General features: G+C 37.6%; 2 protein-coding genes and 1 long non-coding RNA gene across 5 annotated transcripts; all 3 read right to left on the bottom strand.

The window, feature by feature from the left end:
• Positions 1-1338: 1338 nt before the first annotated feature.
• On the bottom strand, positions 1339-5864 carry LOC110773089 (Rubisco methyltransferase family protein). 2 transcript variants are annotated; one of them, XR_015834630.1, is made up of 13 exons: positions 5146-5864; positions 4964-5039; positions 4494-4699; positions 4267-4353; positions 4091-4183; positions 3758-3912; positions 3549-3633; positions 3345-3431; positions 3142-3261; positions 2708-2809; positions 2448-2629; positions 2321-2374; positions 1339-1773 (listed from the first exon to the last, which is right to left on the bottom strand). XR_015834630.1 is itself a non-coding variant. In XM_088250952.1 (12 exons), exons 1-11 carry the CDS (start codon positions 5509-5511, stop codon positions 2462-2464), a joined length of 1545 nt encoding a protein of 514 aa, XP_088107078.1. In that variant the 5' UTR covers positions 5512-5862; the 3' UTR covers positions 1339-1773; positions 2448-2461. The 2 variants fall into 2 exon arrangements, 1 of the variants encoding a protein (XP_088107078.1); XM_088250952.1 differs by lacking the exon at positions 2321-2374 and having other exon boundaries at positions 5146-5862.
• Positions 5865-6023: 159 nt separating this feature from the next.
• On the bottom strand, positions 6024-9088 carry LOC110773090 (kelch repeat-containing protein At3g27220-like). Its single transcript, XM_021977588.2, has 7 exons — positions 8706-9088; positions 8239-8427; positions 7755-7984; positions 7126-7296; positions 6907-7012; positions 6553-6759; positions 6024-6398 (listed from the first exon to the last, which is right to left on the bottom strand). The coding sequence occupies exons 1-7, from the start codon at positions 8925-8927 to the stop codon at positions 6234-6236; spliced, it is 1290 nt and encodes a 429-aa protein (XP_021833280.1). The 5' UTR covers positions 8928-9088; the 3' UTR covers positions 6024-6233.
• A 4312-nt stretch (positions 9089-13400) lies between these two features.
• On the bottom strand, positions 13401-15740 carry LOC148296166 (uncharacterized). 2 transcript variants are annotated; one of them, XR_015834660.1, is made up of 5 exons: positions 15602-15740; positions 15403-15481; positions 14589-15055; positions 14119-14169; positions 13401-14003 (listed from the first exon to the last, which is right to left on the bottom strand). It is a non-coding gene; the product is annotated as an uncharacterized LOC148296166 (long non-coding RNA). The 2 variants fall into 2 exon arrangements; XR_015834659.1 differs by having other exon boundaries at positions 13402-14003; positions 14589-15064.
• Between the last annotated feature and the right edge of the window lie 11218 nt (positions 15741-26958).

Below are 26958 nucleotides of genomic sequence, written 5' to 3'. Positions count from 1 at the left end.
ATAACACTCGTTCTTCACTTACAGATTATACCGAAAAACAAGATGCACTGCAAAAGCAGACAGGCAGGCAAAGGGAACGAAGAATGAATGCATTACGGCTGAGGAGACAAAGTTGTGAAACAAAGTTGCAAACTGGAGCTTTACTTGAGGAAAGACAACAATAATGCACGAGAAAACCTAACTCTGAATATCAACATTCCTTTTTTTGACATAACTCTGGATACATTTTCAAACAGGTTATGTTATGCTTTTCAAAACAAAAAAGAAAAGCTAAAGCTTATGTGATTTGACATAACCAACGAACAACAGTAGATTCAGTAATGTAACGTCCCTGACGGTAATTTGACATAACCAATGAACGGAAATTGACTACTCAACCCTAATTTTTCCATAATTTTATTATGTTTTCAACGGACAGAGATGAAAACTGATATGTTTTCCCAAATCAACAAAATAAGATGAAGAATACCTGCATTATGAAGATCGACAACTGCACCAACTGCAAAACCACAAATGAACCTCTTCCCATTGCTATCCGCAACCGTCCCACTGAAACCACCACTTGGATGCCTCAGACGAACTCGAGGGTTTAGGGCCCCCAGAATTTCTCCACTGCAATAACCAAATGACCTCGCCATCAACGAGTTCCGCATCTTCCTGAAGACGGAGAGAATCGAATTCCTAGTCTCCTTATCCTCTTGCAATCGAACTCCTAAAACTTCTGGCCCATTCGACTCGAACGCCATCTTCGAAACTGCGTCAGATCCGTCGATCATCTTCTGGCCGATACGGTACCAACAATTGGAAACCCTAACGAGTTTCGCAAAGCGAGACGAGCTCGTCTCGGTGATTGAGATTCGTAGATCGTCGATCGGCGACTCCACGCAACTGTTGATTTCTTTCTTGACGCCGGTGATGAGCTCCGAGAAACGCTAGGAGTAGGTGGCGGAGAGGATTTAGTCATTGAGATGAGCAAAGAGCGTCGTTGTAGTGAAGGTCGGTTCGGATCTGGATGAGCAGAGCAGAGAATACTGTTCAGCGCACTAAAATGCAATACGCGCTCCTTTTGGTTTTAATTGAGGAAAATGAAGGTTGGCGTTGGCTAATTCCTGCTTGGCAATCTGCATGGGCCGGGACAGGCCCAATATTAGGGTGTGTTTACTAAACAAAAATGGGAATGCTCATTTGTTTACTAACGCTTTAGGAGTGAAAACTTCTGGTTGGGGGTCCGATTACTGAAGGGGAGGTAGGATTGGAGAAGTGTGAAACGAAATCAACATTGTAATATAGCACGGTAAGATGAAATAACCTCTAAACAATTGATCAAGATACACAAGATACAATAATTTTTATGAGAGATTATGAAGCCAGTAATGTACAAGGGGAACACAATTGGATAAAGTCTGGTCGGTCAAACTTTACATCATTTACAGAGAATGACCCAGACTACATCAGCTACCAAAATTATCAGAGGCATTATCCTTCATACCAATTCTTTCTTTTCTCTCTCTCTCTCTCTCTCTCTCTTTTATTTTTTATTTTTTTGGTTCTTTTCCCTTTGAAAGCAGTTCCCTGTCGGCACCCATGAAATATAGTCACATCGTCTGAAGAAAGCAAGACATGAATCGGGGGGAAGGGATTCATATTGTATGCTGACAAACAAGTGGAAAGAAATTCAGAGGTAACTGTATAAATGCCCCATTATCTCCTCTTTGATGCCTGCTAGATTTCCTTGCTTGCCTTATGCATAGCCCACTTCTTCCTTGGATCTACCTGCAAAAATAAATATTTTCAGAAAATCATATGGATTTGGTACAGATTGATCTGTAAAACTGAAGTGGTCTGCATCTGATCAACTACGAAACCTTTTCCATTCTGAATTATCAACCATGAGCTTCCTTAAACAATTTTTTAAACTATGAACCAGGTTAGTGTTTACATATGTAAAACCATCAATGAAAAAATCAAAGCAAAATATTTAGTTTCGATGTTCCAAGCTAACTATCATGAAATCACATAGAGTATTAGCTTTCGGCAACACGTTTTCTTGGAAGGACACATTTTGGCAACATGTGTCGGGTATAAACCCAAATTTACAGTTCATGCAAGCAAAAGAAAAACAAGAGCACAGTTCAAACAAAAGATGTAATTTCGTAGGTTTACAAAATTCTCTTCTGACTTCATTCCATATTGTATTATAACCACTAAATTGAATACTTGAATTTATTAGATTTCCCATAATTTTGTAACATTCATTCCAACACCCTCTTCTCTTGCTTTATCATATCCTAACAGATTCATGAAATTTCAATCAACTTACCGGCATTACGTTCTCCAATTTGAACTAAGAAACCCCAACTATTGCAGAGAAGTTCTGCAAGCAGTTCATCCCAATCAAGTATGAATGCAAATAGCAACTAAGCAACACGCACATGAAAGGAACTTACAAGAGGATGCCTTTTTATTTCAACAAAGGGGCATAAGGGGCTGGGCATGGAGATACAGTGTGATCTGGTAACTGGTTTATCAGATCAACTGCCACCTTCAGACATGCATGGAGCATTTTCTTTTCTAACCTAATAAGCTGTGTAGCAACTCGCTTCTTTGGATTCAAATTTGCATCTGCCAACTACAGAAGAGAGAATATTAATTGAAATTCAGTTAGCCATACGTTGGACCCCAACTAATTTCTAAGAGTCAAGATTACCAAAGACTCATCTTCACTCAATGTAGTTGGATAGCCAGCCAGCCGTGTTCTAAAATAATCAGCAAGTTGGTCCAACACTGCTCGTTCCATACAAGGACTCACCTATAAGTTTATAACATAAAGTATATGTTACCATAAAATTTTAATGTCAATAAAGACAAGAGACATTCACCAGTTAATCAAGTAAATTCCACATGGTTAGTTGAATCATTTTGAATTCCACGTGGTCTATATGTCAATCACCAAATACCAGAGACATAACCTCTGTAATTACATGAAATAATACTGAATTGAAGATGATGTCCTTTGGCATGTTTGTTAAACCTTACCTTACCAAGGTCTCAAACATTCTACAGTTCCATTCTCTTTTGGAGTAGTGCCATTAAATTCTTTTTTATGAAAATCATTTGCTATTAGCCTAAAAGTGAACTTACCGGACAAATTGGGCCTTGAGAAGAGATAACAGACTGCATCTCTGAAGGATCTGAAACATAGCCCAGTCGCAGATAAGGAAGCATATCAAAGACCGTTTCTTTTTCCTTTCCCACATTTACCTGAAGCATGGGGCAGATTAAGTAACTAATGCAGGACAATCACTTAATAATTTTTTTTGAGTAAAATAGTTTCATGTACACACCTGAAAAGCTTGCACTGATAATTTTCCATTTCTTTGAGCAACCATTCTTTTATCTTGATATTGAGGATCCTCTGTATTCAAAGATGCCTGGAACACATAGGACATGTGGCATACTTAATACATAGGACACATAGGACATGTGGCATACTTTATTTGACATGAACAGAAACAACAAGCTTGTAATAGAAAATTTCCAGATTTTACCTCAACCACCAAACGGTCATAAGAATTATCTTCATCAACAAAACCGTAGTTTATAAGCAATTTTGAATTAGGCTGTGGTCCACACCTGCAATATTTTACCAAATTATGATTAAAGATACTACATTGCAGTAACATGATAAATAAAAAAGTTCAAAAATCATCTCATAGTTGTGGTAGTTATATACTTTTGAGAAATTTAAATAACATACCAAACACCAATAGATTCCCCTGCCTTATATGGGCGATCAACCACTAGTTGAACAGCACCATTAGTAGCTGTCAACATTGCCTTGCAATTGCTTCTGTAAGCTAACAATGGGGGCCCAAGAGGAACCAAAGCAAATCTCTGAGCCAAGCTAACTTTCTGCATTCAAAAGGGGAGAAAAATGTAATGAATCCAGATGCTTTGATTTAGAAAGACATGGCACAAAGAGAAAAGGGAGGACGGGGAGCACCAACAAAAATACTTATAATATTTTCTTATCTTGCACGAGTTAATTGTAAGATGAAAACATACAATCAAATGGAATGAAAAAACTTACCTGTAAATGTACTACGCATGACTGAACTGCAACAAAAGCTTGTTTGAATATCTCAAATGGGAAGGCCTCGGTAGGACTATCATATGGATATTGCTGCAAAATTCAAATAAAGACAGCACATTAAGTCATATTATTGGCTACAGTTCTAATGCCGGTCAAATAAACTTGAGTATGACCTGAAATAGGGACCCAGCCATAAACCAGACAGTGTCAAGTTCATTATATTCCCTTTTAATTCCTTCAGCCCTTTCGTGAACTTCAGCCTGATTCATCACCGCAATAATATATGGTTAAAACGTTTTGAATTACTAAGTATTCCATTAACTTACTTGACAGAAGAATGAACAGCAATCGTTGCAGGAATGATTTTACAACGGTTAAAGGAAAACAAGAATAAGATTACCTTTGTGGGGCTGCCTGTAAGATAAGCCAGTTCAGCTTCTGACCACAAAAGGGGAGATTCCACTGCTAACTGACCCCTCCCTCGCTGACGATCAAGCTCTCTTATATATGGATACCAAAAAGAATTCTTTCCTTGTTTCTTCTCATACATCAGATACAATGCCAAGCATGCCAATTCCGATAATTTGTTTGTAGTTAATAATTCCGCTGCATAGAGAATTAAGCAGAAAATAAAAATTAGTCCTAGATGTTCATTGAAACTAATCACGGTATGACATGCCAAGTAAGCAACTTTCTCACACAGAGTCATAGAAGAAAATACACATAAATGCATGCCCATGTGCCATGTATTATGAACATTCATCTTAAGCAGCTGAACGAGTTCTCATTGGTCTGGCCAGTTCGTATTGGTCTGGCCAAACATAATGAGAAAGTCAACAAAGAGTAACAATAAAAAACAATGTACATTACCAATTGTTTCGTTTCCTAACACTCTCTTAAGAGTTACGACCAAGGAATCCGGCACGGAAAATGCAACATCGCCAACCTTGAGAAAAACAAAGAAAAAACAATTAAGTTCCATCAAGAGACTCAAAGAACAAAAGAAGCTAAAACCAATGAATTAAAGAACTGCAAATCCAGACTTCGTTCACCTGAAGATCTTCACTGGCAGCTACGTAATGAATGGGCCTGTGTTTCTCATTATGCGAAGGCTTTTCTTTGAGCACGACTTTGCAAGGAGGTAGCCCATTCTTGTGCATCCAAGATTTCAAGTCCTCCTCCTCTTCTTTCTTGCTGACAACCTGACTGTGCTTGCCGTCCTCTTTACGCGACCCAATCAATGTCTCGGAGCTCGAAGCCGAGCACAAATTTCCTCGGCGAGTCGATCTAAACGAAGTTACAAGCCCGGGGCTCTTGCTCTTCCGAGCTGAAAGTGAAACGAGGAGAGGGCGGTGCAAGGACGAAGAACGAACTGGCGACGACCAAATGCATCGATTATGCAGAGAACTGACCTCCATGGCAGAGTGGTGGATTTTAGGGTTGGGATTTGAGATTTGCTATTTGAGGTTGAAGAATAATTCACAGAGAGAGTGAGGGAGGGGGAAGTCCGTCTGTGAGTATACAAAGCTAGGTTTTGACAGTTGTCGGGAAATGGGAGGTGAGGTGGGAATTTCAGATTTTTTCTGAGTGATTATTATGTGCGAGAGATAAGAGTCTGAGAGCGCCAAGGGGCTGAAAGGGAATTGACACCGTGAGTTCGATTGGAGGGAAACAAACGATACTTACTTGTGGACTGACTGACCTACAACCTCAAACTATAAGCTGGAGAAAGAAATTGATTTCACGTCAGTGTTGTATTTATTTCTCCCTTCTTACCAATCCACTTATCTTAAGTAATATGCATTAAAGATCTCAAAATCTTCTCGTCTAATTAAAATGATTAAGAACATTCGAACTTGGACGAGCTTCCAACATAAAAAAACATGTATTAGTCACAGACAGTTGCCCCTTTATCAACGTGCAATCAGAATGAAAATGAACTGCAAATTTGATTTTCTCGCAGCTTTCATATATTTGTGTACACAAGTTTATAAGTAAAATATCTCTTCAAGTTTCAACTATCTAGGTAAAGTGAAGAAAAGAAGAAGAAAAAATCAACAAAATCGACCCGATTTAAATACTAAGAAGGTGAATGAGAATCTAAAATAATTATAAAACTGGTTGACGAGACAAAATTTGACTACAAATTCAGCTTGGTTCTAAACATATCTCCGACGACCTGTCTTGGCTGTGGATTATCTGGTCCTCTGTCCCGCTGCCCAGATGTAAAATACAAGTAACCGTTCCAGAAACCGGTTAATGTCGTTTTCACTCGGTAGGGAAGCCTTCCGATCACCGACCAAGTCTGTGTAGCAAATAAGTTGTTCACAAATAAGATAAACACACTGTAATAGCACAATGCAAGCTTTAAAGATAAGTTGCAAATTAAGACAACACAATGCATGTTCCTTTCTGATTTTTAAAGTATTCTAGTGATAGGGGTAAGGGAAGACTAATACCATGGAGTCCACTTGGAACCGGAAAACCTCCCCAACAAGGATCATCCTTTTGGTCACTGGGTTCTTTTCTGTTGTACCTCCAGCAATGATAATTGAATTGTTGACAATTACCCAAGAACACTCTATGTGAGAGTTGGGTTTTGGCATGGGAGGCAACACTTTCCATTTCATTTCACCATCCAGCATATAAGCATCCCCGTAAACCACCTGAAAACAGAACAACTGAGGCTATAAGAGACCATGTGAATAATTATTGCCACTTCTTCTGTTCATCATGTCAAAGTAACTGTGGCTATGGTGACTAATAGATCAAGTACAATCGGAGATTGTGTTCTAATGAAAACACAATAATACCTCATGCCTACGTGAACATTTGAAAATTGGTGACCCAGGCTTGGGCATAAAATCACCCTCTTGACCACCAATAAGAAAGAGGCGATCATTCATCACAACACAAGCCCTGTTAGAAGATTGACTCTCACAGTGAGAAAACACTAAAACAAACCCACAGGATTTCAAGTTGCTGAGAGGAAATTTAACAAGTGAATGAAATTGATGGTAAGACAAACAAACCTATGAGGTCCCCCATGGGGAATGGGTGCTTCTTTCCGCCACTCTTTCTCCAATGCTTTGCCATCCTTCACAGCAATACTCCAGTGATCCACACTAGGCGTATGGCGGTTTTCTTTGCTGCCGCCCATCACATGGAGTCTGCCTCTCCACAATTGAGTTGCTGGAGCATACCTGCAAATTATCATGTTAAATCCTATCATCTAATCTAGATGTCAAATATATGGATTACTTCACATAAATTTCAGCCACTAATATAACTCTAATGGAACTTCATTAGATCAACAGTTTGAGAGTCAAACGAAGAGCATTCTTGTCTCTACTCTTAACTCTTTTAAGCATGGCAAAGAAAAGATTTGTTTCTTTCCCAACTTTTACAGCTACCAACAGTAGAGCACAAGGAATAACGTCAATAAGAAAATAGCAATATCTGGAGTTTACATGGTCTGCAAAGTTATTTGATAGAAGGTAACCATGCAGATAAGAGAAGATATCATCTGACTAAGTAAACCAAGTTAAGGACTAGCATGTTAAGAGTAGATTGAGTAAAGAAAGATGAAGCAAGAGGTATAATGTATTTGTACAGTGTAACGTGCAACACAATTAACACAAAACCTAACCAAATTAAGTACCTGGGGGACGGTAATGGAAGCATACTGCTCCATTTCTTTGTCTCTGTGTCCAGCACAAATATACGAGCTGTAGGCCCTCTGCATTGGGGACCATATTGTCCTGATACCACATATATGTATCTTCCATCAGTGGCCACTCCTAAATGCGAATGCGCCATCTCTTTTGGGATATCCAATCTTTCCCCCCATGTATTGTCAGTGAAATTGTATATATCAACATGAGAGTGCACCTATAACACAAATGCATAAGTGAAATAGTGAAAGTAAGATCACATTCAAACTATTGAATTGGTTTAGCTTCATAAAGCATTCCAACATCCTATGAGACCACCAGTTATTAATCTAAAAGAGGAGCGCAATAAGTAAAATAAGAAACTTAACGCAAAATAGATGAAGGTGTTAATAACACCCTGCTCCAAAGTGCTCCAAACTCAAATCAAACATGAATATCAGACAAGCAAAAAAGAGAGACAAAGATCCTCACATAGTCAATTGTGCCATATCCTGCAAACACGTAAAATATATTCTTAATCTGTATTGAAGAGCCATCGAGACGAGGCACTGGTGCGGGCGTCATTTTCTCCCATGGTAACTCAGGTGCAGCTATATCAGCAAAAGTTCCAGATAAGAATCTCTCCGAAGCACGTTCCTTTTCGTCTTTGAAACTTCCTTTCTACATATAAGAAGAAAGTTCGTAAATCATAATGCCAAACAAGAAATGCATTTGAATTCTCAATATTTCAATTACTTTGGGCTGAGAAAACAACATTCCCCCTTAACTGGATTGAAAAACGATATTCTGATAAGAGTAAACAATAAGTTATCCATTTTTTCTTACAAATTTCCTGCTAACCCAGAGATTCCATATGAAACAATATGCTTAAATCCCCCAAAAAAAAAAATTCATAGAAAAACACAAACACAAATGGGAATCGAAAAAATGGGCATTACCTGGCCAGCTTCATTGGCGGTGACATTTGGTACAACCAAGGTCCCAGATTTGTCAAGCGCCAAATTGGAAGAAATGAAGGAATAGGCAGAAAAGGAATAGGAAGAAGAAGCCCAAAGAAAATCTGCAACGAGGGCACCTCCGAGCAGACATGCGCAAGATGTGAGAAATACCCATTTTGCAGCAGAAGAAGAATGAGTGTGATGTTGGGTAAACCTGGACATTTTTCATCCAAACCCATAACGCGGAGTAAACCATTTATAAAGATAGGAGAGTGCTTGAAATTGAGAGAGAAGAAAATAGTTGCACTGGAATTCTGAGGAGCAAAAGAGTTGGGCGCCAATGGTTTCCATTCACTTTCGCTCCATGTGCCTTGGCTTACTGTTTTCTGGCTTTCCTTTTATAAATTAAAATTAGTATTTGTATTGTATGTTTGCTATTTCCAATGGGCTTTTAAAACTTCGACGCCCAACTGTAAAGAAATAAAATCAAGGGCAGGGCAGTCCTCCGCATATGCCAACTATTCTCTGCTCCTGGCCGCGTTTTACTCCTTACTACGTCCAAGTCCTTGTTCGACAACGTCCAAGCCCAATTTTGATAAATAAGTGAAAAGGAAAAAAAAAAAAACATGAAGGCACAATTATAGTTATTTATATAAGCGATATTGAGGACCGGAAAATCAGAACACGACCTTCCGTGGACAAATAAATCAGAATGGAAAACCATTTTAGTACAAAAAATTCATTGTTTTGTCGAAAAAACATATACATATATATGATATCTTAATCACCTAAACGACAAGTCCTTACAATAATAAAATCTTAAGGTGAGCCCGAAACTAGCACAGTATATATTGCAAGTGGGTGATTGGTATTTGATGCTACTGTTAAATAAAATTTATAGCACTTTATACCAATGGGATTGAAATGGAATAGTTTTGTTTCAGTTGGCTAATGGAAACAAACAAATTGATAATTAATCACACTTATGAAAGTAATGATTTTCAATCGAACAGTGAATAATTTGCTTATCAGCCGGAGAAGGACAAGTGGTCCTTTTTTACACACACCCCGAAGATTTTGTTAAGAGACACAGACAATTTAGAAAGAAGACTACTAAATTCACGGCACCTTCTACAGTGCACCAGGTGCACCCATGCACCATTTGTCCTTTATGATGCTCCCAGATTTTTTTAAAAATTGGTTACCGGTTATACAAGTTATCAAGTTTCCACTTTTTGAAAATGTAATTGCATAAGGGTCATGCAATTATGCCCTTCCTGTTTGGCAATTGGCATATGATTGGATAGTGATTTACAGTAGTTTGGATATGAGAGTACCATAAAATAGGTAGATATATATATACAACATTAGGGTTCACCTAATTCATAGTATTGTAAACATCCCAGTTTACAAGTATAAGGACCCAATTTACCATCCGAATGTTCCTATTTACCCTAATATTGTACTACATGTCTTTATCTTTGTAAATTACGATGTTACAAGATTAAGGATGGGTTTTACAATGTTCTGGAATATAACTATCCATAAAAGAGTAATAAAAGACCTTAGTATTGTAAACATCCGAGTTTACAAGTATAAGGACCCAATTTACCATCTGAATGTTCCCATTTACCCTAATATTGTACTACATGTCTTTATCTTTGTAAATTACTATATTACAAGATTAAGGATGCATTTTACAATCAAATGGAACATAACTATCCAAAACCGAGTAAAACAAGACCTTAATATAGTAAAAGTTTGTGTTTACACATATAAGGACTTAATTTACTTTCCTAATGTCCCTAGTTACCTTAATATTGTACTAAACGTCATTCTCTTTGTAAATTACGATATTACAAGATTAAGGATGGGTTTTACAATGTTCTGGAACATAACTATCCATAAAAGAGTAATACAAGACCTTAATATTGTAAACATCCGAGTTTACAAGTATAAGGACCCAATTTACCATCCGAATGTTCCCATTTACCCTAATATTGTACTACATGTCTTTATTTTTGTAAATTTCGATATTACAAGATTAAGGATGCATTTTGCAATCACATGGAACATAACTGTCCAAAACCGAGTAAAACAAGACCTTAATATAGTAAACGTTTGTGTTTACACGTATAAGGACCCAATTTACTTTCTCAATGTCCCTAGTTACCTTAATATTGTAATACATGTCCATCTCTTTGTAAATTACGAAATTACCATAATAAGGATGGGTTTTACAATATCCTAGAACATAACTATCCTAAATAGAGTAATACGAGACCTTAATATTGTAAACATTCATGTTTACAATACTAAGGACCCAATTTACCTTCCGAATGTTCCCCTTGACCCTAATGTTGTACTACATGTCTTTATATTTGTAAAGTACGATATTACAAGATTAATGATGCATTTTACAATCATATGGAACATACCTGTCCAAAACGGAGTAAAACAAGACCTTAATATAGTAAACGTTTGTGTTTACACGTATAAGGACCCAATTTACTTTCTCAATGTCCCTAGTTACCTTAATATTGTAATACATGTCCATCTCTTTGTAAATTACGAAATTACCATAATAAGGATGGGTTTTACCATCTCTTGGAACATAACTATCCTAAATAGAGTAATACGGGACCTTAATATTGTAAACATTCATGTTTATAATACTAAGGACCCAATTTACCTTCCGAATGTTCCCCTTGACCCTAATGTTGTACTACATGTCTTTATATTTGTAAAGTACGATATTACAAGATTAATGATGCATTTTACAATCATATGGAACATACCTGTCCAAAACGGAGTAAAACAAGACCTTAATATAGTAAACGTTTGTGTTTACACGTATAAGGACCCAATTTACTTTCTCAATGTCCCTAGTTACCTTAATATTGTAATACATGTCCATCTCTTTGTAAATTACGAAATTACCATAATAAGGATGAGTTTTACAATCTCCTGGAACATAACTATCCTAAATAGAGTAATACGAGACCTTAATATTGTAAACATCCATGTTTACAATACTAAGGACCCAATTTACCTTCCGAATGTTCCCATTTACCCTAATATTGTACTACATGTCTTTATCTTTGTAAATTACGATATTTCAAGATTAAGGACGCATTTTACAATCATATGGAACATAACTGTCCAAAACCGAGTAAAACAAGACCTTAATATAGTAAACGTTTGTGTTTACACGTATAAGGACTCAATTTACTGTCCTAATGTCCCTAGTTACCTTAATATTGTACTAGATGTCTTTATCCTTGTAAATTACAATATTACAAGATTACGGATGGGTTTTACAATTCTATGGAACAATTTACAACGAATTGTTTGTCAATTGTATTATTCGTTTGCAATTTCCAACTAACTGTTTGTCAATTGCATTATTCCTTTGCATTTTCGATCTAACTGTTTGTCAATTACATTATTACCTTTTCATCTTAGGTGAGGCAATCTATCAGTGCCCTTTCCATCTTATGGTTACTTCCTTTGGAATTAACTAATTGAACCCATTGAGATAGAACAATACACCAAAATGAATATATATATATATATATATATATATATATTCCTCATGCATCCCCATAATGTTGTAAATCACCATTTTACAAGGTTATGGATCCTAAAGCCTAAAGCCACTTGGAAAAGCCATCACACCAACTTGCAATCTCGTATAAATTTCCTTATTTTGCTACAACATATCCATATTCAAAACAATAAAACTTGGGTATCTTTATATAAATCCGAATAGTTTTAACCAAAAAAAAAAAAGTTTTAAGAAGAAAAAGCGCTTAACTTTATTTATGTCTATCCATTATAGCTTGTAATTGCGCAATTGGAATGTAAATGAGACTGCTTTGTTTGTCATTTGCAAGACACGAATGCAAATGACACTACCTATTTGTCAGTTGCATTGACAAATCACATAATGTATTTCCATTCTCAAAATTGAAAAAGCTGCCAATAACATAAAGACTTGGGCTTTTTCGCTGTTTTACTGTCTCTGCTTTGTTTGTTCTTGCTAGTTCTTTTTGTCTTTTCCCTTAGATTGTATTTAAAAGTGAAATCAGAGTTAGGTAATGGGAAGGATGGTGTAACATTTGCTTAGGGATATTTGAGATGGGATTCTGATAAGCATTCTGTTACTAGCCCAATAACTGTTATCTTTGCCAACAAGTGAAATTAAAATAGGATCCCAGTAGAAGTTGTCACAAGCTTGCAGAGAATAACAGAAACAACTCAAGCCCCCAAAACATCATCACTACATGAAAGTTTATGATTCCAGGAAAAAGAAAACAACTAAACAGCCAAAATATAAGTCCTATGGACCATGACAACTTCAAACTAAAATCTAAGTGCGTATCAAGGAAAAGAAAATCAAGATCAAAGTAATAAAACCGAAAGCTTGTTTCTAGTGCCAACGAAGGGAAGGACTTTGGTAGCATATATCAATTATTTAGTAGACCGAAACCTAAATAACAATAGAAATAGAAAGAAAAAAAATTTAACTACATTCCACCACATTAAAAAGGACTGGGACTTAACCACATCACTCTCATCTTCAATTTAGCCCATGCCTTACGTCACATAATGGGAATGGATAACTTGTCCATCAAAAGCAATACATTAAAACTAAATGCCAAGTATTTCAGGCAAAAAAATAAAACAAACTAAATGCCAAGTACAAGAAGGAAGAAAAAAAAAACTGAACTACAATCAAGATCTGAAGCCTAAATAACAACAGTAGAAATAGAGCAAAACAATTGAACTACAATCTACTACACTCCCATCTTCAATTCAGCCCATGCCTTACGTCACCAAGCTCATACAAAATTCCTTTATATTGCTACATCACAGCCACATCATGTTGGCAATTGACAAATAGGCACTATGTAATTGCCATTCTAATTTGTGAAAGCCAATCGTCTGAATGGTAATTGCCAAATGACCACTGTCATTTCATTTTTCTTATCTTCCATGATTTAAGTACCTAAAAGTAAAAACAACATAATTTTTGTGCTTTTAACCATTCTAATCGCATATATGAAAAACTAAACAAAATGTCGACAACAATTAAACACATCCTACTCCTAATAAACAATCCAAGAAATCGTATTCTTCCCAAGAATTTGTGTATTTCTTATGCAACCACCTTGACATGACACTCACTCAAACTACTATTCACCCAATTCATAACCAAATAAAACACACACCGCCAACTCATAAGCCACAAAATATATGAATCGTCGAATTATTCTGCCTCTGTGACTCCTTGTACTGTCAAATGTTTCAAGAAAAAATACAAATGAGAAGAAAACAAAAAAGGGAATCACAGCATAACTTCACAAAAAAAATTGTAGCATTATATGTATCTTGCTAGTGAAGTCCTCACCTTCACGAGTTGAATAAAATGAGATTAGTAAAATGAAGATAGCTACTCCCGCTACAAAAATAAGAGGAAATAAATTATATAGCGATATTTTACTATACATTGAACGAACCAGAAAGCAAATCAAAACACTCATGATGAAAAAGGGCTCGCGGGAACCATTGGACAAGGGAAACACAAAGTGCAGATTCATCTCCACGTCTCTATGTTCCCAAACAACTAGCAAGGATAGGACCTCCAACTTTGGGTGATAGCATAAGTCACCAAGACAAAATCAGCCATATAGCAATTACTAGCATGCTGACTTAATTCTTCAAATATCTATGCAACTAAGCCTACTAGACTGAATCAAATGTTTGTGTATTTCCAGTTGATCACGAAACAACATTGCATCAACATGTTACTTTTTTGACTTTTTTCACAGCAACGTCATTCGTATGCAATCATATTTAAAGAAATGTTAGAACACCCACCAACAACATAGTCTTCAACATCCATACCAAAATTTGAATTGTTCACTGAAAAATCAGAACTAATTCAGATTAGAAACTAAATATATTACTCTACAATTTAGACTAAATTATCTGAAGCACAAAAATAATACATTATAAGAAGTCATAGATCTCATGGGTTGTAATGGACACCAATTTGCTCCATTGTCGTGGAGGACAATAAATGTCTCAATCCTATCTCAAGTTCTAGATCATTATTTTAACATTGAGATCTCAAGTAAACAGAGTACATAAAATTCCAAGTTATCAAACACAATACACACAGTTTACAAAATAGAAACCTACAATATCTCTTCAAGGTTGAAATGGATGCTCCATCGTCTAGCATCTTCCTTCAAGAACCCAATGCTTTTGGTTTGAACAATATGCAGTCTCAAGGCCATCAATTTAAAGTCTCATATCATTATCAAGAATGAACAACTCTCAAGCTTCCAACCCTCAAATTCAAATAATAAAAAAAGTAAGAAAGTAGCAATGATATCTCTGAGAGGGAGAAAGGGGAGAGAAAAATTCGAAAGAGAAAAAAAAAAGAATTATAATTTCAAAAAATTACCAAATTCCTATATAAATCCAAAATATTACCAAAAATAATAATAATAATAATAAGGACTTGCGATTCAATAACCAAATCATTAAACCCTAAATTAAAATAGGACATATAAATCATTTTGTTAGAAAGCCTAGACCATAATTCAAAGTTGAAATACTTTCTGCTCTGATGCGAATCATCTAAATTACACAATTAGAAAGATAGGGAGAAAATTAGAGTTCTTACCTGCCATAGAGAGGTTGAGAGAAAGCTAGCCACGGAGATCCAGATGAGAGTGAGACAAAGAAATCATAACTGTGAAAACCTAAAAAAACAAAACAAAGAAAAACCAGCGATGAAGCAGCAAGAACAAGGAAGATACCCAGACCCAAAGCCCTAGAAAGGAGAATGAAATAAAAAAAGGAGAAGAAGGAGCATGACCTACCTGAGAGGAGAGGAGATGTGATCGCCGGCATCGTCTCGTCGTCACAGAAGGAGGAGAAGAGCTATTGTAGAAGGAATAGAACTCGAAGATAAAGAAATGAGAAACCCAACCCAAAGTTGACTTGAAATGTCTCTGAATGAGAGAGCAAGTATTTTTGTATTTTTTATTATTATTTTACCTACAGCAACCAATTTAACCGGTAACCAACAATCAACGCTTTGGATTACCCCACATGCCCCAATTACTCATCCAAAGGTCTATAATAAGTGGCGCATCAGTGCGCCAGGTGCACTGTAGAATTTTCCCTAAATTCACTGCTATCGCTATGTACACACTACCAGTCAAATCACAAACTAAGGCTTAAGGAGGAATGTATAATTCATGCCATTTCCATCACTGGTTGAATTATGAATAACTGAAGTTAACCCACCACCACTCACTATTACCAGAAATTGAACCTTGGACTTTCGAGCAACATATTTGCTTTTTGGAAAACCATTTGTAGCATGTGTAACACTTTCATGATCTAGTATTTAGAAAACCATTTGAATCTTTCCTACTTTTACTTCTTTTGACTTTTTGGAGTGGTTAGCAAGAATGTGTAGCGGATTTACACTTGTTATGCATATAAATTTATAGTGTCCCCCAATAATCACGCATCATTTTTGGCAAATTAGTAAAACTCTTTTGAAATTCATGCATTTCTCTCCCATCTTATTAAATTTGTTAGAAGACTAAATGACATTAATGATACATTATCATAATCTTGAGCATTCTGTTTATTTTGACATGCAGTATTGTGTACATGTGGTGTTAGACTTTGTCTCACCTGAAAATGTTAATGAGTGCAACCAGTTGACTGATGAAGTCTGCTTCGAGAAGATCATAAAGCAAAAGTTGAAAAGCTAGAGGTGAACTTTTTTAGATGACAAGCTAGAGGTGAACTTTCAATGATCCTAGAACCAATGTCTTATTTTCTCCATCATATGATTACAAAGTTGATCAGTGATTGAAAGTGCCAACCTTTGTCATTAAAAACAGGTGAAGATTTATAGTATTAGTTCAGCAATCAAAGAAATACGTGAGTTTACATGTGCAATGTAAGTGCCACTGCTGGGAAAGACATTTATCTCCTCCCTGCTTCCTCATGTGACACCCGAGCATCTTTACAGAAAAAGAGAAGAAATTAATGGAGATTCTTCGTTGAACATGTCAAGATGTTGCATGACGGTTGGGAATTCAAATGATTGCCGAGTATCTATCCACTGCATGTTTGTAAATGCTGCATTGCTCAGGCTTTAGGGGCCCAAAATTGTGGGATTGTATCCATGTCTCCAATAATCAAGGAAGATATAGAACTCGTATTTTTTTCATAAATCATATGTGGGATGGCAATTTTTGCTAAAATATGAATATTGTTTAGGTTCTTATTTTATTATTCTCCATAAGGAGGTATATATAAGAGTTTACATGAGTGCTTTACAAGGAATTAGATCCAGTAAAGAATTAGGAAAGTATCTCCTAATTATATAATGATTTGAAAACTATATAAAATAGGAAAGTAAATCCCTTAATTAACCAAAGGAAATAAATCTATAAAATAGGAAAGTAAATCCCCTAATTAATCAAGGAAATAAATCTCCTTGATTAATTAGGAGACTCACTTCAACACTCCTCCTCAAGTTGGTGCATATACGTCACAAATGCCCAACTTGGTAAGTGAGTCAAGAAATTCGTAGCACCCAAGTCGATAATCCATGCAATTCAGGCAGAGTCTTTGGCGACCGGTCGTTTGCTTCGGGCGACCGGTCGTTTTCTTCGGGAGACCGGTCGCTTTCTTCGGGAGACCGGTCGTTTGCTTCAGGCTGCCGGTCGATTTGAAACAGCTTCTCTGACTACCAGTTGCTTTCCACTGGCGACTGGTAGTTTTGAAGCAGATTCTCCGTGTTCGAAGAACTAAGGGGGGGCCGGTCGCTTTCCACTGGTGACCGACCGTTTGATTTGAGGAATTTGATGTATGAATTGGATTTGGATTTGGATTCAGGTTGGAAGTTTGGGATTCGGATTCGGATTCGGATTTGGATTAGGAAACGATATCCATGACAGAGGAATGATTGAAGAATAAAAGAAAAAAGATGTGTTTAGGGTTTCGGGATAAGAGTATATGAGGATTCGGGTTTAGGCCTGAATCTGAAACTGGAAATACGAGGAATACGATATGAGGGATGTGATTTTGGATAAGAGGAAGACGATATGAGGAATTCGATTTAGGATACAAGGATACGATACGAGGATATGAGGAATACGATACGAGGAATGTAAAGAACACAGAAACCCTGTGAATTCGGTTAAAGGACACAGAAACCCTGTGAACACGGCTAAAGGACACAGAAACCCTGTGAACACGGCTAAGGACACAGAAACCCTGTGAACACGGCTAAAGAACACAGAAACCCTGTGAACACGGCTAAAGGACACAGAAACCCTGTGAACACGGCTAAGGAACACAAGGCTACACGTTCTGCCCTTGTTTTCCTGACATAGGCCACACCTTGGGCAGACAAAAGGCTAGACAATGATAGCTCCAAGTTTAGCCACCCTATCAAGAACCATAGGGTAGGTGCTCCTTGAAACAAGCCAACATCCTTCCTTAATTTGCTCTCTTTGCTTCCCAGCAACTTGCCACCTTTTATTTAAGTCTGAAATGACTTAAACAGACCTTGCAAGTGGGTAGAAAGCGATAGCACACGACAAAGAACTAAAAAACACCTTGGAAAATGAAACAGCACGTCAAAAGCGACCGGTCGCATATAGCTGGCGACCAGTCGGATTTAGGCAGAGTCTTCAGAGACCGATCGCTGGTAGCTGGCGACCGGTCGCCAGAAGATTTTGCTCCAGACTTCGATTCTGCCTGAAAAATGACCAGTCGCTTGTTTCGTGCAACTGGTCGCTTTTAGACAAAGTCTTCGGCGACCCGTCGCTTGAATCTGGCGACCGGTCGCTTCCTGTTTTGTCTTCGAAGCTTGTATCCTTTATGCGAGCCAATTTTCACAACAATCTCCACCTTTGCGAGCCTAAAACTCATTGTGGACATCATTGCCTTCCAGGACATCTGTTACGTCTTAAGAATCGTCCCGATAATTCCCAAGAACTCCATCTCAATCTTTAGCATGTAAGGCCATCTCCAGCCATAGGGCTAAATGTAGTCCATGGCTAAAAATTTAGCCCCCCAAAATATTAATTTTTTAAAGAATAGTACAGGGCTAAATTTTTCCATCTCCAACCATACAGGGCTATATTTTAGGGTCCTTCATATTTTATTATTTTGAGAAAAACTATGGTACAACACTCATACATTCCACAACTATATATTGTTTAATTTAATTAAACTACTGTTTAATATATTGTTTATAATTTTTTTTTAAACAACACTTGAAAAGATTTGAAAAGCTAACCATATTTATTATTATTATTTTTTAAAAAGGGAGTGGGTAGGTGTTGTATTCGTAAAAGGACACAAATTAATGTGCAAACAACCAATTAAAAATACCCGCAAGTGCACGAATCTATTGAGGTATAGATTATGTAAGTATGGGGTCGATCCCACGAAGAACTGTCGGCTTCCTACAAGTTCTAATTTGATTACGTAAAGAACACTTATTTAACACAACACAAATGCACAATACAAATTAGAAGCTAAGAATGAGTAAAGAAAGGTAAAAGAAAAGAAACAAAACAAGAAACCAAAGAAAAACACAAACAGCACTTTCTATCACCCTTTTATCACCATTTGGACAGATTCGTTTATCTGTTTTTCAGTTTCGACCTCTGTCCAGTTTTTGACCTATAACTTTCTACCCGTTTGTCCAAATTTCAAGTTCTTTATACGGTTGGATTCAGCACAGAAAAACGAAGAACACCAAGCGGACCAAAAGTCAAAAACAGTTACGAAAATAAACATAATTCAGTAAAGAAAACACACAACGTTTCAAACAATGTAAACACACAAACACAATTTGTGGGGGGGGTTGGTTTGGTTCAAGTGACCTAATTCTAATGCATGAAAGTAAATGAAACTTAAATTTAAAAGAGAATGACAGAGATGAGTTATCAAAGTGTGAAAGTACAAAGTAACAAACACTAGGGTTTCGGAATCCACCCTAAACAATTCTACCAATGTTCATGGATACTCAAGTAATGAACTCTAAACATATTGATGAAGATGTTCCCAATCAAGACCGGGATTAGTGGCTCAAGATGCATTGATTCTCTCTAATATATGTAGAGTGCAGGGTTCGTGCTACAATACTCGTGCCCTCCCCATAACCGAACCTATGTATGGTTCATACTTCGATTCAATTACAAGGAAAACCCATTAAGTTCAAAGAGAATATGAACATCACAAAAACCCTAAAGCATGATGTTTACATTAGGTATTCAGGAAACCAATTGTTAAGCTCATAATTTCATACATATACATGCCCTATTTACTTACTTCTTTTGCTTAGTTTCTTAGATTTCTAAGTTATTTGCCTCCCTTTGTGTGTTTTGTAGGCAAATAGAGCAAGAGAGCATAATTCATGCAATTCAAGCATGTTAAGGCCTAATTTGAATGAATGGATGAAGAGCTTAAAAGACAAACTCATTTTGGCTACAGCCCCCTGCCAGTCCAGTTCCGTAGGTCATATTGCAAGCTTTGGTTCAGCAACCTACACAGCTCGGATGAGGCAGCATTCTTCATGAAAGTTGTTCCAATGGGTGTGTACTATAACATATCCAAAATTCAGCCCCATTGGATAAATATGGAGTCTGTTACCTAGCAAACACAGAGCCATGCTCAGGATGGATTTTATCAGCGCGCAAAATGAGTTAGCAATTTGTTTTGGCCTTAACTTCCTCCTCCGACCTTGGATTGGCCCAAATGATATATGGCTGGAAAGAAGACATTCTGAAATTCAAGTTTGAGTGCTTAAAGTCTTAATTTGCTTAAGGGAAGCCCAATTCGTAAGCCCTTGAAGTTGCTGGTCATGCTGACCTCAGGATGAGCTATTGTTTCTGGTTGGAAGCTTGGTCATGGTGAGCTAGGCATGAGCTATTGAGCTTGTTGGAAGCTTGGTCATGGTGACATGAAGATGAGCTAGGGCTGCTGGTGGGATTTATTGGTGAAGTGCATCAACCAATTCAAATTTTCTAATACAAGTGCATCAACCATTTCAGATTTTATAAAACAAGTGTTGTATGCATTAGCCATATTGAATTCAGATTTTTCACTTCCTTAGGCCTATAAATAGGGAGGTTCTCTAAGCTTGTAAACACACCCCAAGGGGGGGAGCTCTCAAACACTTCTCTAGAGCTCCCTTCCCTTCTCTCCCTCAAATTCTCTTAGTTTCTCTTTCTAGTTTTCAATTGTTGTAATGAAATCTTTTGTGTTGAAATTTTCCTTAAGTTTTTCTTAGTTCCACTTTACTTTTCATTATGTAAATTCTTTTCTTTAGTCTCAAGTTTGATTAGTTTCCAAGTTTCAATTATGGTTCATGTTCTTATTCATTATGCTTATAAGTTAATATGCTAGTTTGAATGATTGATCACCATCAAGGCTTGCATGTTAGCTATCTTGGTTTGAATTAAGAGTATACACCATGCTTTAATTCGAATTGAACTATGAATAGGAAGAGTATGTATGGACATTCGACAACAGGGATTAGATACATGCTTGGTTGTTTAAATTGTTCTTTTATGCTTAATGGGTTCCTAATGCTTAATTTTAGGTTAGACAACAAATGATCAAATTAGGGAATTAGGAACACAAGGTTATGACCACACACCATGGCTTAATCATACATTAGCTAGAATCAATCCGTTAATCTAATTGAACTTGGGAACTTATCTGCTTGAGTTAGTTATTTTCTTTCTTCCTTGTTTTATTTATTTCCCTTCTTTTTCATTTCTATTTTGTGTAGGGAAAATGAATTGAATCATTCAATCACCAATCCTCGTGGGATCGACCTCGCACTTACATACGCTATACTACCGAACGGCTCGTGCACTTGCGAGTATCACAAGTTGAGGATGCAGCTGAATCCATTTTGGTGCAGCTGTATCTACACAATACCAATTCACATGAATGATTCTTACTTCATCCATTTATTGTTTAGGAAAACATGAGGATACACATAATCCCAACAATCTCAAGAAGTATGCTTTCAAAGGTGATCAATCAAAGAAAAACATACATCAAGGATAGATTATTTTAGTGAAGAGGAATTCATCAATTGTTGTCAAGAAACCAATTCACATGATGCTCACTTAAACAAGTTCAATCATTTGTTGCTAATTAGAAATTATGTTCTTGGGTATCTTACACAACTTCTCAACTTTAGCTACATGCATTCAACCTAAGGTGATCAATCAAAGGAAGCAAACACATATCATAAGATTCAATTAGTGAATGAGATTCATCAACAACATCTAGAATTTCATAAACTCAAAGCATTAAAACAATGGAGTATTCATGTTTAGGGCTTCAACTAAAGCCCTAGAAAAATAAGAAGTTACATTGAAACTAAGAAATTACAATAAACAAATATAATGAAAGAAACTAAGAACAAAGAGGAGAAAGAGAATGGCATCTTCAACCCCTTGGATCCTTGCCTCAAGGCTCCCCAAGGTTCTCTCCAATTGTTATGCCATTCTCCCCTCTCTTGCTCTCCAAAAACCTCTTGTCTTCCTCTAGCTCTCTAGCTCCCAAAACCTGCTCTCTATCTCTGCAAAAATGGAATGATATAATGGAATTCAGATTCCAATGGCTGCCTCCTTCTTTGCTCCCTTCTCTCCTCCTTTCCAGCTTTTACTTTTAATATAAAAATCAACCTTTGTTAAAGCCTTAAACTTTGTCCCCTTGCCATGATGGGCTTCTTTTGTTCTTGTCTTCACAAAGATGCTCATTGTTTCCGAAAATATCTCTTAACCAAAGTAATTTCTTGTTACCAAATGGTATGGTAACAAGAAGAATCAAGATGACACTATGGAGGTAAAAACTGGAGCAAGACAATTCTCTAGAGCTGCTGTAACATGTAGGATCAGTTGGATAGGCTATACTTGTCCAATGGAGCTCAAATTTGGATATGTTGTAGTTAACATCCATTGGAACAAGTTTCATGAATATCTTCACCTCATCCGAGCACCAGAGCATGCTGATCCAAGGCCAAGAAGTTGACCTACGAAAATGAACAAAAACAGAATTTATAACCAATAATGCACTTTTAGCTCATTTTCATTCTAACCAAGGTAAAACCTATGAAAACACAAAAAGGAAGTAAAAGGCTATAAAATGCCAAGAACTAACTCAAAATATTAGGTGAATAACATGATAAATCATGTGTAAAAATGAACCGAACAGTAGGTCCAACGGTCATTTTAAAAATCTGACTACAAATTTGAAAAGCTGACTATTTTTATTATTTTAAAAATCTATATAGATCCAGCAGATTTAGCATCCTAGGGATAGATGGCAGTTGAAAAGCATATTATGGGTCCCACTACAAATTTAGCACATTCCTAAAGCTGGGCTACATATGGCCTGATTGGAGGGCTAAAGGGCCAAATGTGGCCCTCCAAATTTGGCCAAAATTTTGTTTAGCCCATGACTGGAGATGGTTTTGGTATTATTTTAGGCCTATATTTAGGAAATAGCCCATGGCTTGAGATGGCCTAACAAGATTGAGCAAGTTCAAACAATGCTTGAACTTTGCTGTTGTGACTGGCTTCGTTAGACAATCTGAAACGTTCTCGTTTGTATGAACCTTCCTTATCATGATGTCTCCATCGTTCACCCAATCCCTTATCCGGTGGTAACGTACATCAATGTGTTTGGATCTTCCATGGTACACTTGATTCTTCACTAAGTATATAGCACTTTGACTGTCACTTTGTATCACCACCAAGTCTTGGGCTAACCCGAATTCCTTTGCCAATCTCTTCAGCCACACCGCTTCCTTTGAAGCTTCCATTAGAGCCATATACTCCGCTTCTGTAGTAGACAAGGCACTAACCGATTGTAACACCGCTCTCCAACTAATTGGTCCTCCACCACAAATGAAGACATATCCTGTGGTGGATCTCCTCTTGTTTAAATCTCCTGCATAATCGAAATCCACATAACCCGACACACATGCTTTTCCTTGTTGTCTTTCAAACAATATCCCAATCCTCTTGGTACCCTTCAAATACCTGAGGATCCACTTTGCTGCTGTCCAATGTTGTTTGCCCGGATTCGCCATGTATCTTGACACCACACTTACGGCTTGGGCTAAGTCAGGGCGTGTGCACACCATTGCATACATGAGACACCCTACCAAGCTTGCATATGGAACTTTGCTCATTTCTTCCTTCTCTTCATCCGTAGAAGGACAATCCTGCACACTTAATTTAAAATGCTCCGCCAAAGGAGTAGACACCGGCTTGCAATCCATCATATTGAACTTTTCAAGTACTTTGAAAATGTACTTACTTTGTGACAGCCATAACTTGCCTTCATTTCTGTCTCTCCTTATCTCCATACCTAGGATCTTTTGTGCAGAACCAAGATCCTTCATGTCAAACTCCCTTCCAAGCAATGTCTTCAATTCCAGGATTTTTGACATGTCTTTACATGCAATTAGCATGTCATCAACATAAAGAAGCAAAAGGATGATATTACCATCCTTGAATGCATGAGTGTATACACAACAATCTGATTCACATCTTCTATACCCAATCTTCATCATGAAAGAATCGAAGCACTTGTTCCACTGTCTTGCAGATTGCTTCAGCCCATACAAAGACTTCTTCAACCTACAAACCAGATTTTCCTTGCTTGCTTCAATGAACCCTTGAGGTTGGCTCATGTAGATGTCTTCCTCCAAGTCCCCATGGAGAAAAGCAGTCTTCACATCCATTTGCTCCATCTCCATGTTCTCTTGAGCTACTATGGAGAGTAGTAACCGTATAGAAGTATGTTTCACCACCGGAGAGAAAATTTCATCATAATCAACTCCCTCCTTTTGCAAGTATCCTTTGGCCACCAACCGAGCTTTGAATATGGTGGCTCCCTTCCCATGCATATCTTATTTCTTCCTAAACACCCATTTGCAGCCAATAACCTTGCGACCTTTGGATTTAGGAACTAACTCCCAAACTGAGTTTTGGTGTAGAGATTCCATCTCTTGCATCATAGCTTCCATCCAACTTTCCCGTTCCTTGTTCTCAACAGCCTCTTGGAACGTGGTTGGTTCTTCTTCACTAGCATTCAAAGCATAGTGAACTGCAGCCTTCTCCCATCCAAACCTTTGAGGTGGTTTGATGGTTCTCTTGGGCCTGGATCGAGCTATAGATGATGGCTCTACCTGTTCTTGAGCCTCTTCTTCTTCTTGAGTTTGTTGTTGTTGTTGCCCAGCATCTTCCTCCTCAATGTCGGACTCCACCTCCTCCTGAACATCTTCAGTTGGCTGTTCTTGTGAAGTTTCCTTAAACACCTTCTTGAGTGGAACTTCAATGGTTGTTTCTCTCTCAACAACATCCTCCTTTGCCTATGAATTCTTGACTTTGTTCATAGGCATGGTCTTCTCATCAAACACAACATCCCTGCTGAGTATCTTCTTTTGGTTCACTGGATCTCATAGCTTGTAGCCCTTCACACCGCTCTCAAATCCGATGAAAATGCATTCAAGAGACTTTGGCTTCAACTTGGATCTTTCATCACTAGGAATAAGTGCATATGCACTGCATCCAAACACCTTAAGATTTGAATAATCAACTGACTTATTGGACCATACCTCCTCTGCACATTTGAACTCAAGATTTCTTGAAAGCGATCGGTTAACCAAATAGGCAGTGTGGTTAACTGACTCCACCCAAAATGACTCGGGCAATCCCGCATGAATCCTCATACATCTCTCACGCTCCATGAGAGTTCTATTCATCCACTCCACAGCTCCATTTTGTTGGGGCGTCTTCTTCACGGTAAAGTGCCTCTTAATGCCTTCATTTCTACAAAACTCAAGGAACTTGTTGTCTTTATATTCACCACCATTTTCACTCATTAGGATCTTGATCTTTCTTCCGGTTAGGTTCTCTACTTCCGCCTTCCACTCTTTGAATTTGGTGAAGACCTCAAATTTCTCCTTCATGAAGTAGACTCAAACCTTCCTGGAAAAATCATCCAAGAAAGTCACAAAATAGCGAGCTCCACCTTTTGATTTAACCGGTGATGGCCCCCATACATCCGTGTGAATATAATCTAGCACACCCGTGCTTCCCTCCTCTTTGTTTTGTTGCTTGAAAGCTACCTTTGATTGCTTTCCCATGGTATATGATTTGCAGAACTCAAGCTTGCAACTTTGAACACCTTTCAACAACTTTCTGTTGTGTAGTTCCAGTATGCCCCTCTCACTCATGTGCCCTAGCCTCAAATGCCAAAGCTGACCGAGTCCTTGCTTGTGGATACAGCTGCTCCACCTGTAATTGTTGTACCACACAACCTATATAGACAATTAGGTTGAACTTCTCCCTTCATAACCACAAGTGAACCTTTTGAGATTATGAGTTTCCCTCCACTATCTCTAAATGAATAACCATTCTTATCAAGAGTTCCAAGGGAAATGAGATTCTTACGCAACTTTGGAGTGTGCCTTACCATTCCAAGCGTCCTAACAGCCTCATCATGCATCTTTACCTTGATTGTACCGGTGCCTTTGACTCCACAAATTGAGCCATTCCCCATCATAACTTCGCCACCTTCATCTTTCTCATATGTGTCAAACCACTCCTTATTTGAGCACATATGGTATGAGCATCCGGAATCCAAAATCCAATCGGAAGAGGAACAACTTGAAGAATTAGCCAATGAATTTGTTTTAACATTGCTATTAACACATGAAAGCTCACCATCACTCTCTGTGACTTCCTCAGCTGTATTTGCTGCATTATTTCCTTTGTTCTTCTTCTCCTTCCATATGGGGCAATTCTTTTTCCAATGCTCCTTTGACCCACACTTGAAACAACCTTCTTTAACCTTGGATTTGGACCTTCCTCTGTTGCCTTTTTTGCCTTCACACTTCTTTGAACGGCCTCTCTCTCCAGTCTTTGCAACTAGACCTTCACCTTGAGAGTTTTCTCCCGAACGTTGAGCCATCCTATGGTGTGTCATGATGTCTTGCACTACAAGCTCAAAATCCAGAGTAACCTTCCTGAACATAAGAGTGGTTCGGAAGTGCTTATAGGACGGAGGTAAGGATGTCAACAACATAAGAGTCTTATCCTCCGTACTATAATTAACTTCCATTCTCTACAAGTCAGCAACACATCTATTGAAACTACTT

Source organism: Prunus avium, chromosome 3 (assembly GCF_965620075.1).
Source record: "Prunus avium chromosome 3, drPruAviu1.hap1.1, whole genome shotgun sequence".
Classification (NCBI taxonomy): Eukaryota; Viridiplantae; Streptophyta; class Magnoliopsida; order Rosales; family Rosaceae; genus Prunus; species Prunus avium.
This window is presented reverse-complemented; position numbering and strand designations above follow the sequence as displayed.

What these genes read in the sequence shown, in the direction of transcription:
- LOC110773090 (XM_021977588.2), bottom strand. Translation starts at nt 8,927, where the DNA reads ATGTCCAGGTTTACCCAACATCACACTCATTCTTCTTCTGCTGCAAAA. An exon ending in CCGCCAATGAAGCTGGCCAG is followed by an intron (nt 8,428 to 8,705) that starts GTAATGCCCATT and finishes TCTTATATGTAG; the next exon opens with AAAGGAAGTTTCAAAGACGA. An exon ending in AATGTTCACGTAGGCATGAG is followed by an intron (nt 6,760 to 6,906) that starts GTATTATTGTGT and finishes TTCTGTTTTCAG; the next exon opens with GTGGTTTACGGGGATGCTTA.
- LOC110773089 (XM_088250952.1), bottom strand. Translation starts at nt 5,511, where the DNA reads ATGGAGGTCAGTTCTCTGCATAATCGATGCATTTGGTCGTCGCCAGTT. An exon ending in GTTAGGAAACGAAACAATTG is followed by an intron (nt 4,700 to 4,963) that starts GTAATGTACATT and finishes TTCTCTATGCAG; the next exon opens with CGGAATTATTAACTACAAAC. An exon ending in GGGGAATCTATTGGTGTTTG is followed by an intron (nt 3,634 to 3,757) that starts GTATGTTATTTA and finishes AAAATATTGCAG; the next exon opens with GTGTGGACCACAGCCTAATT.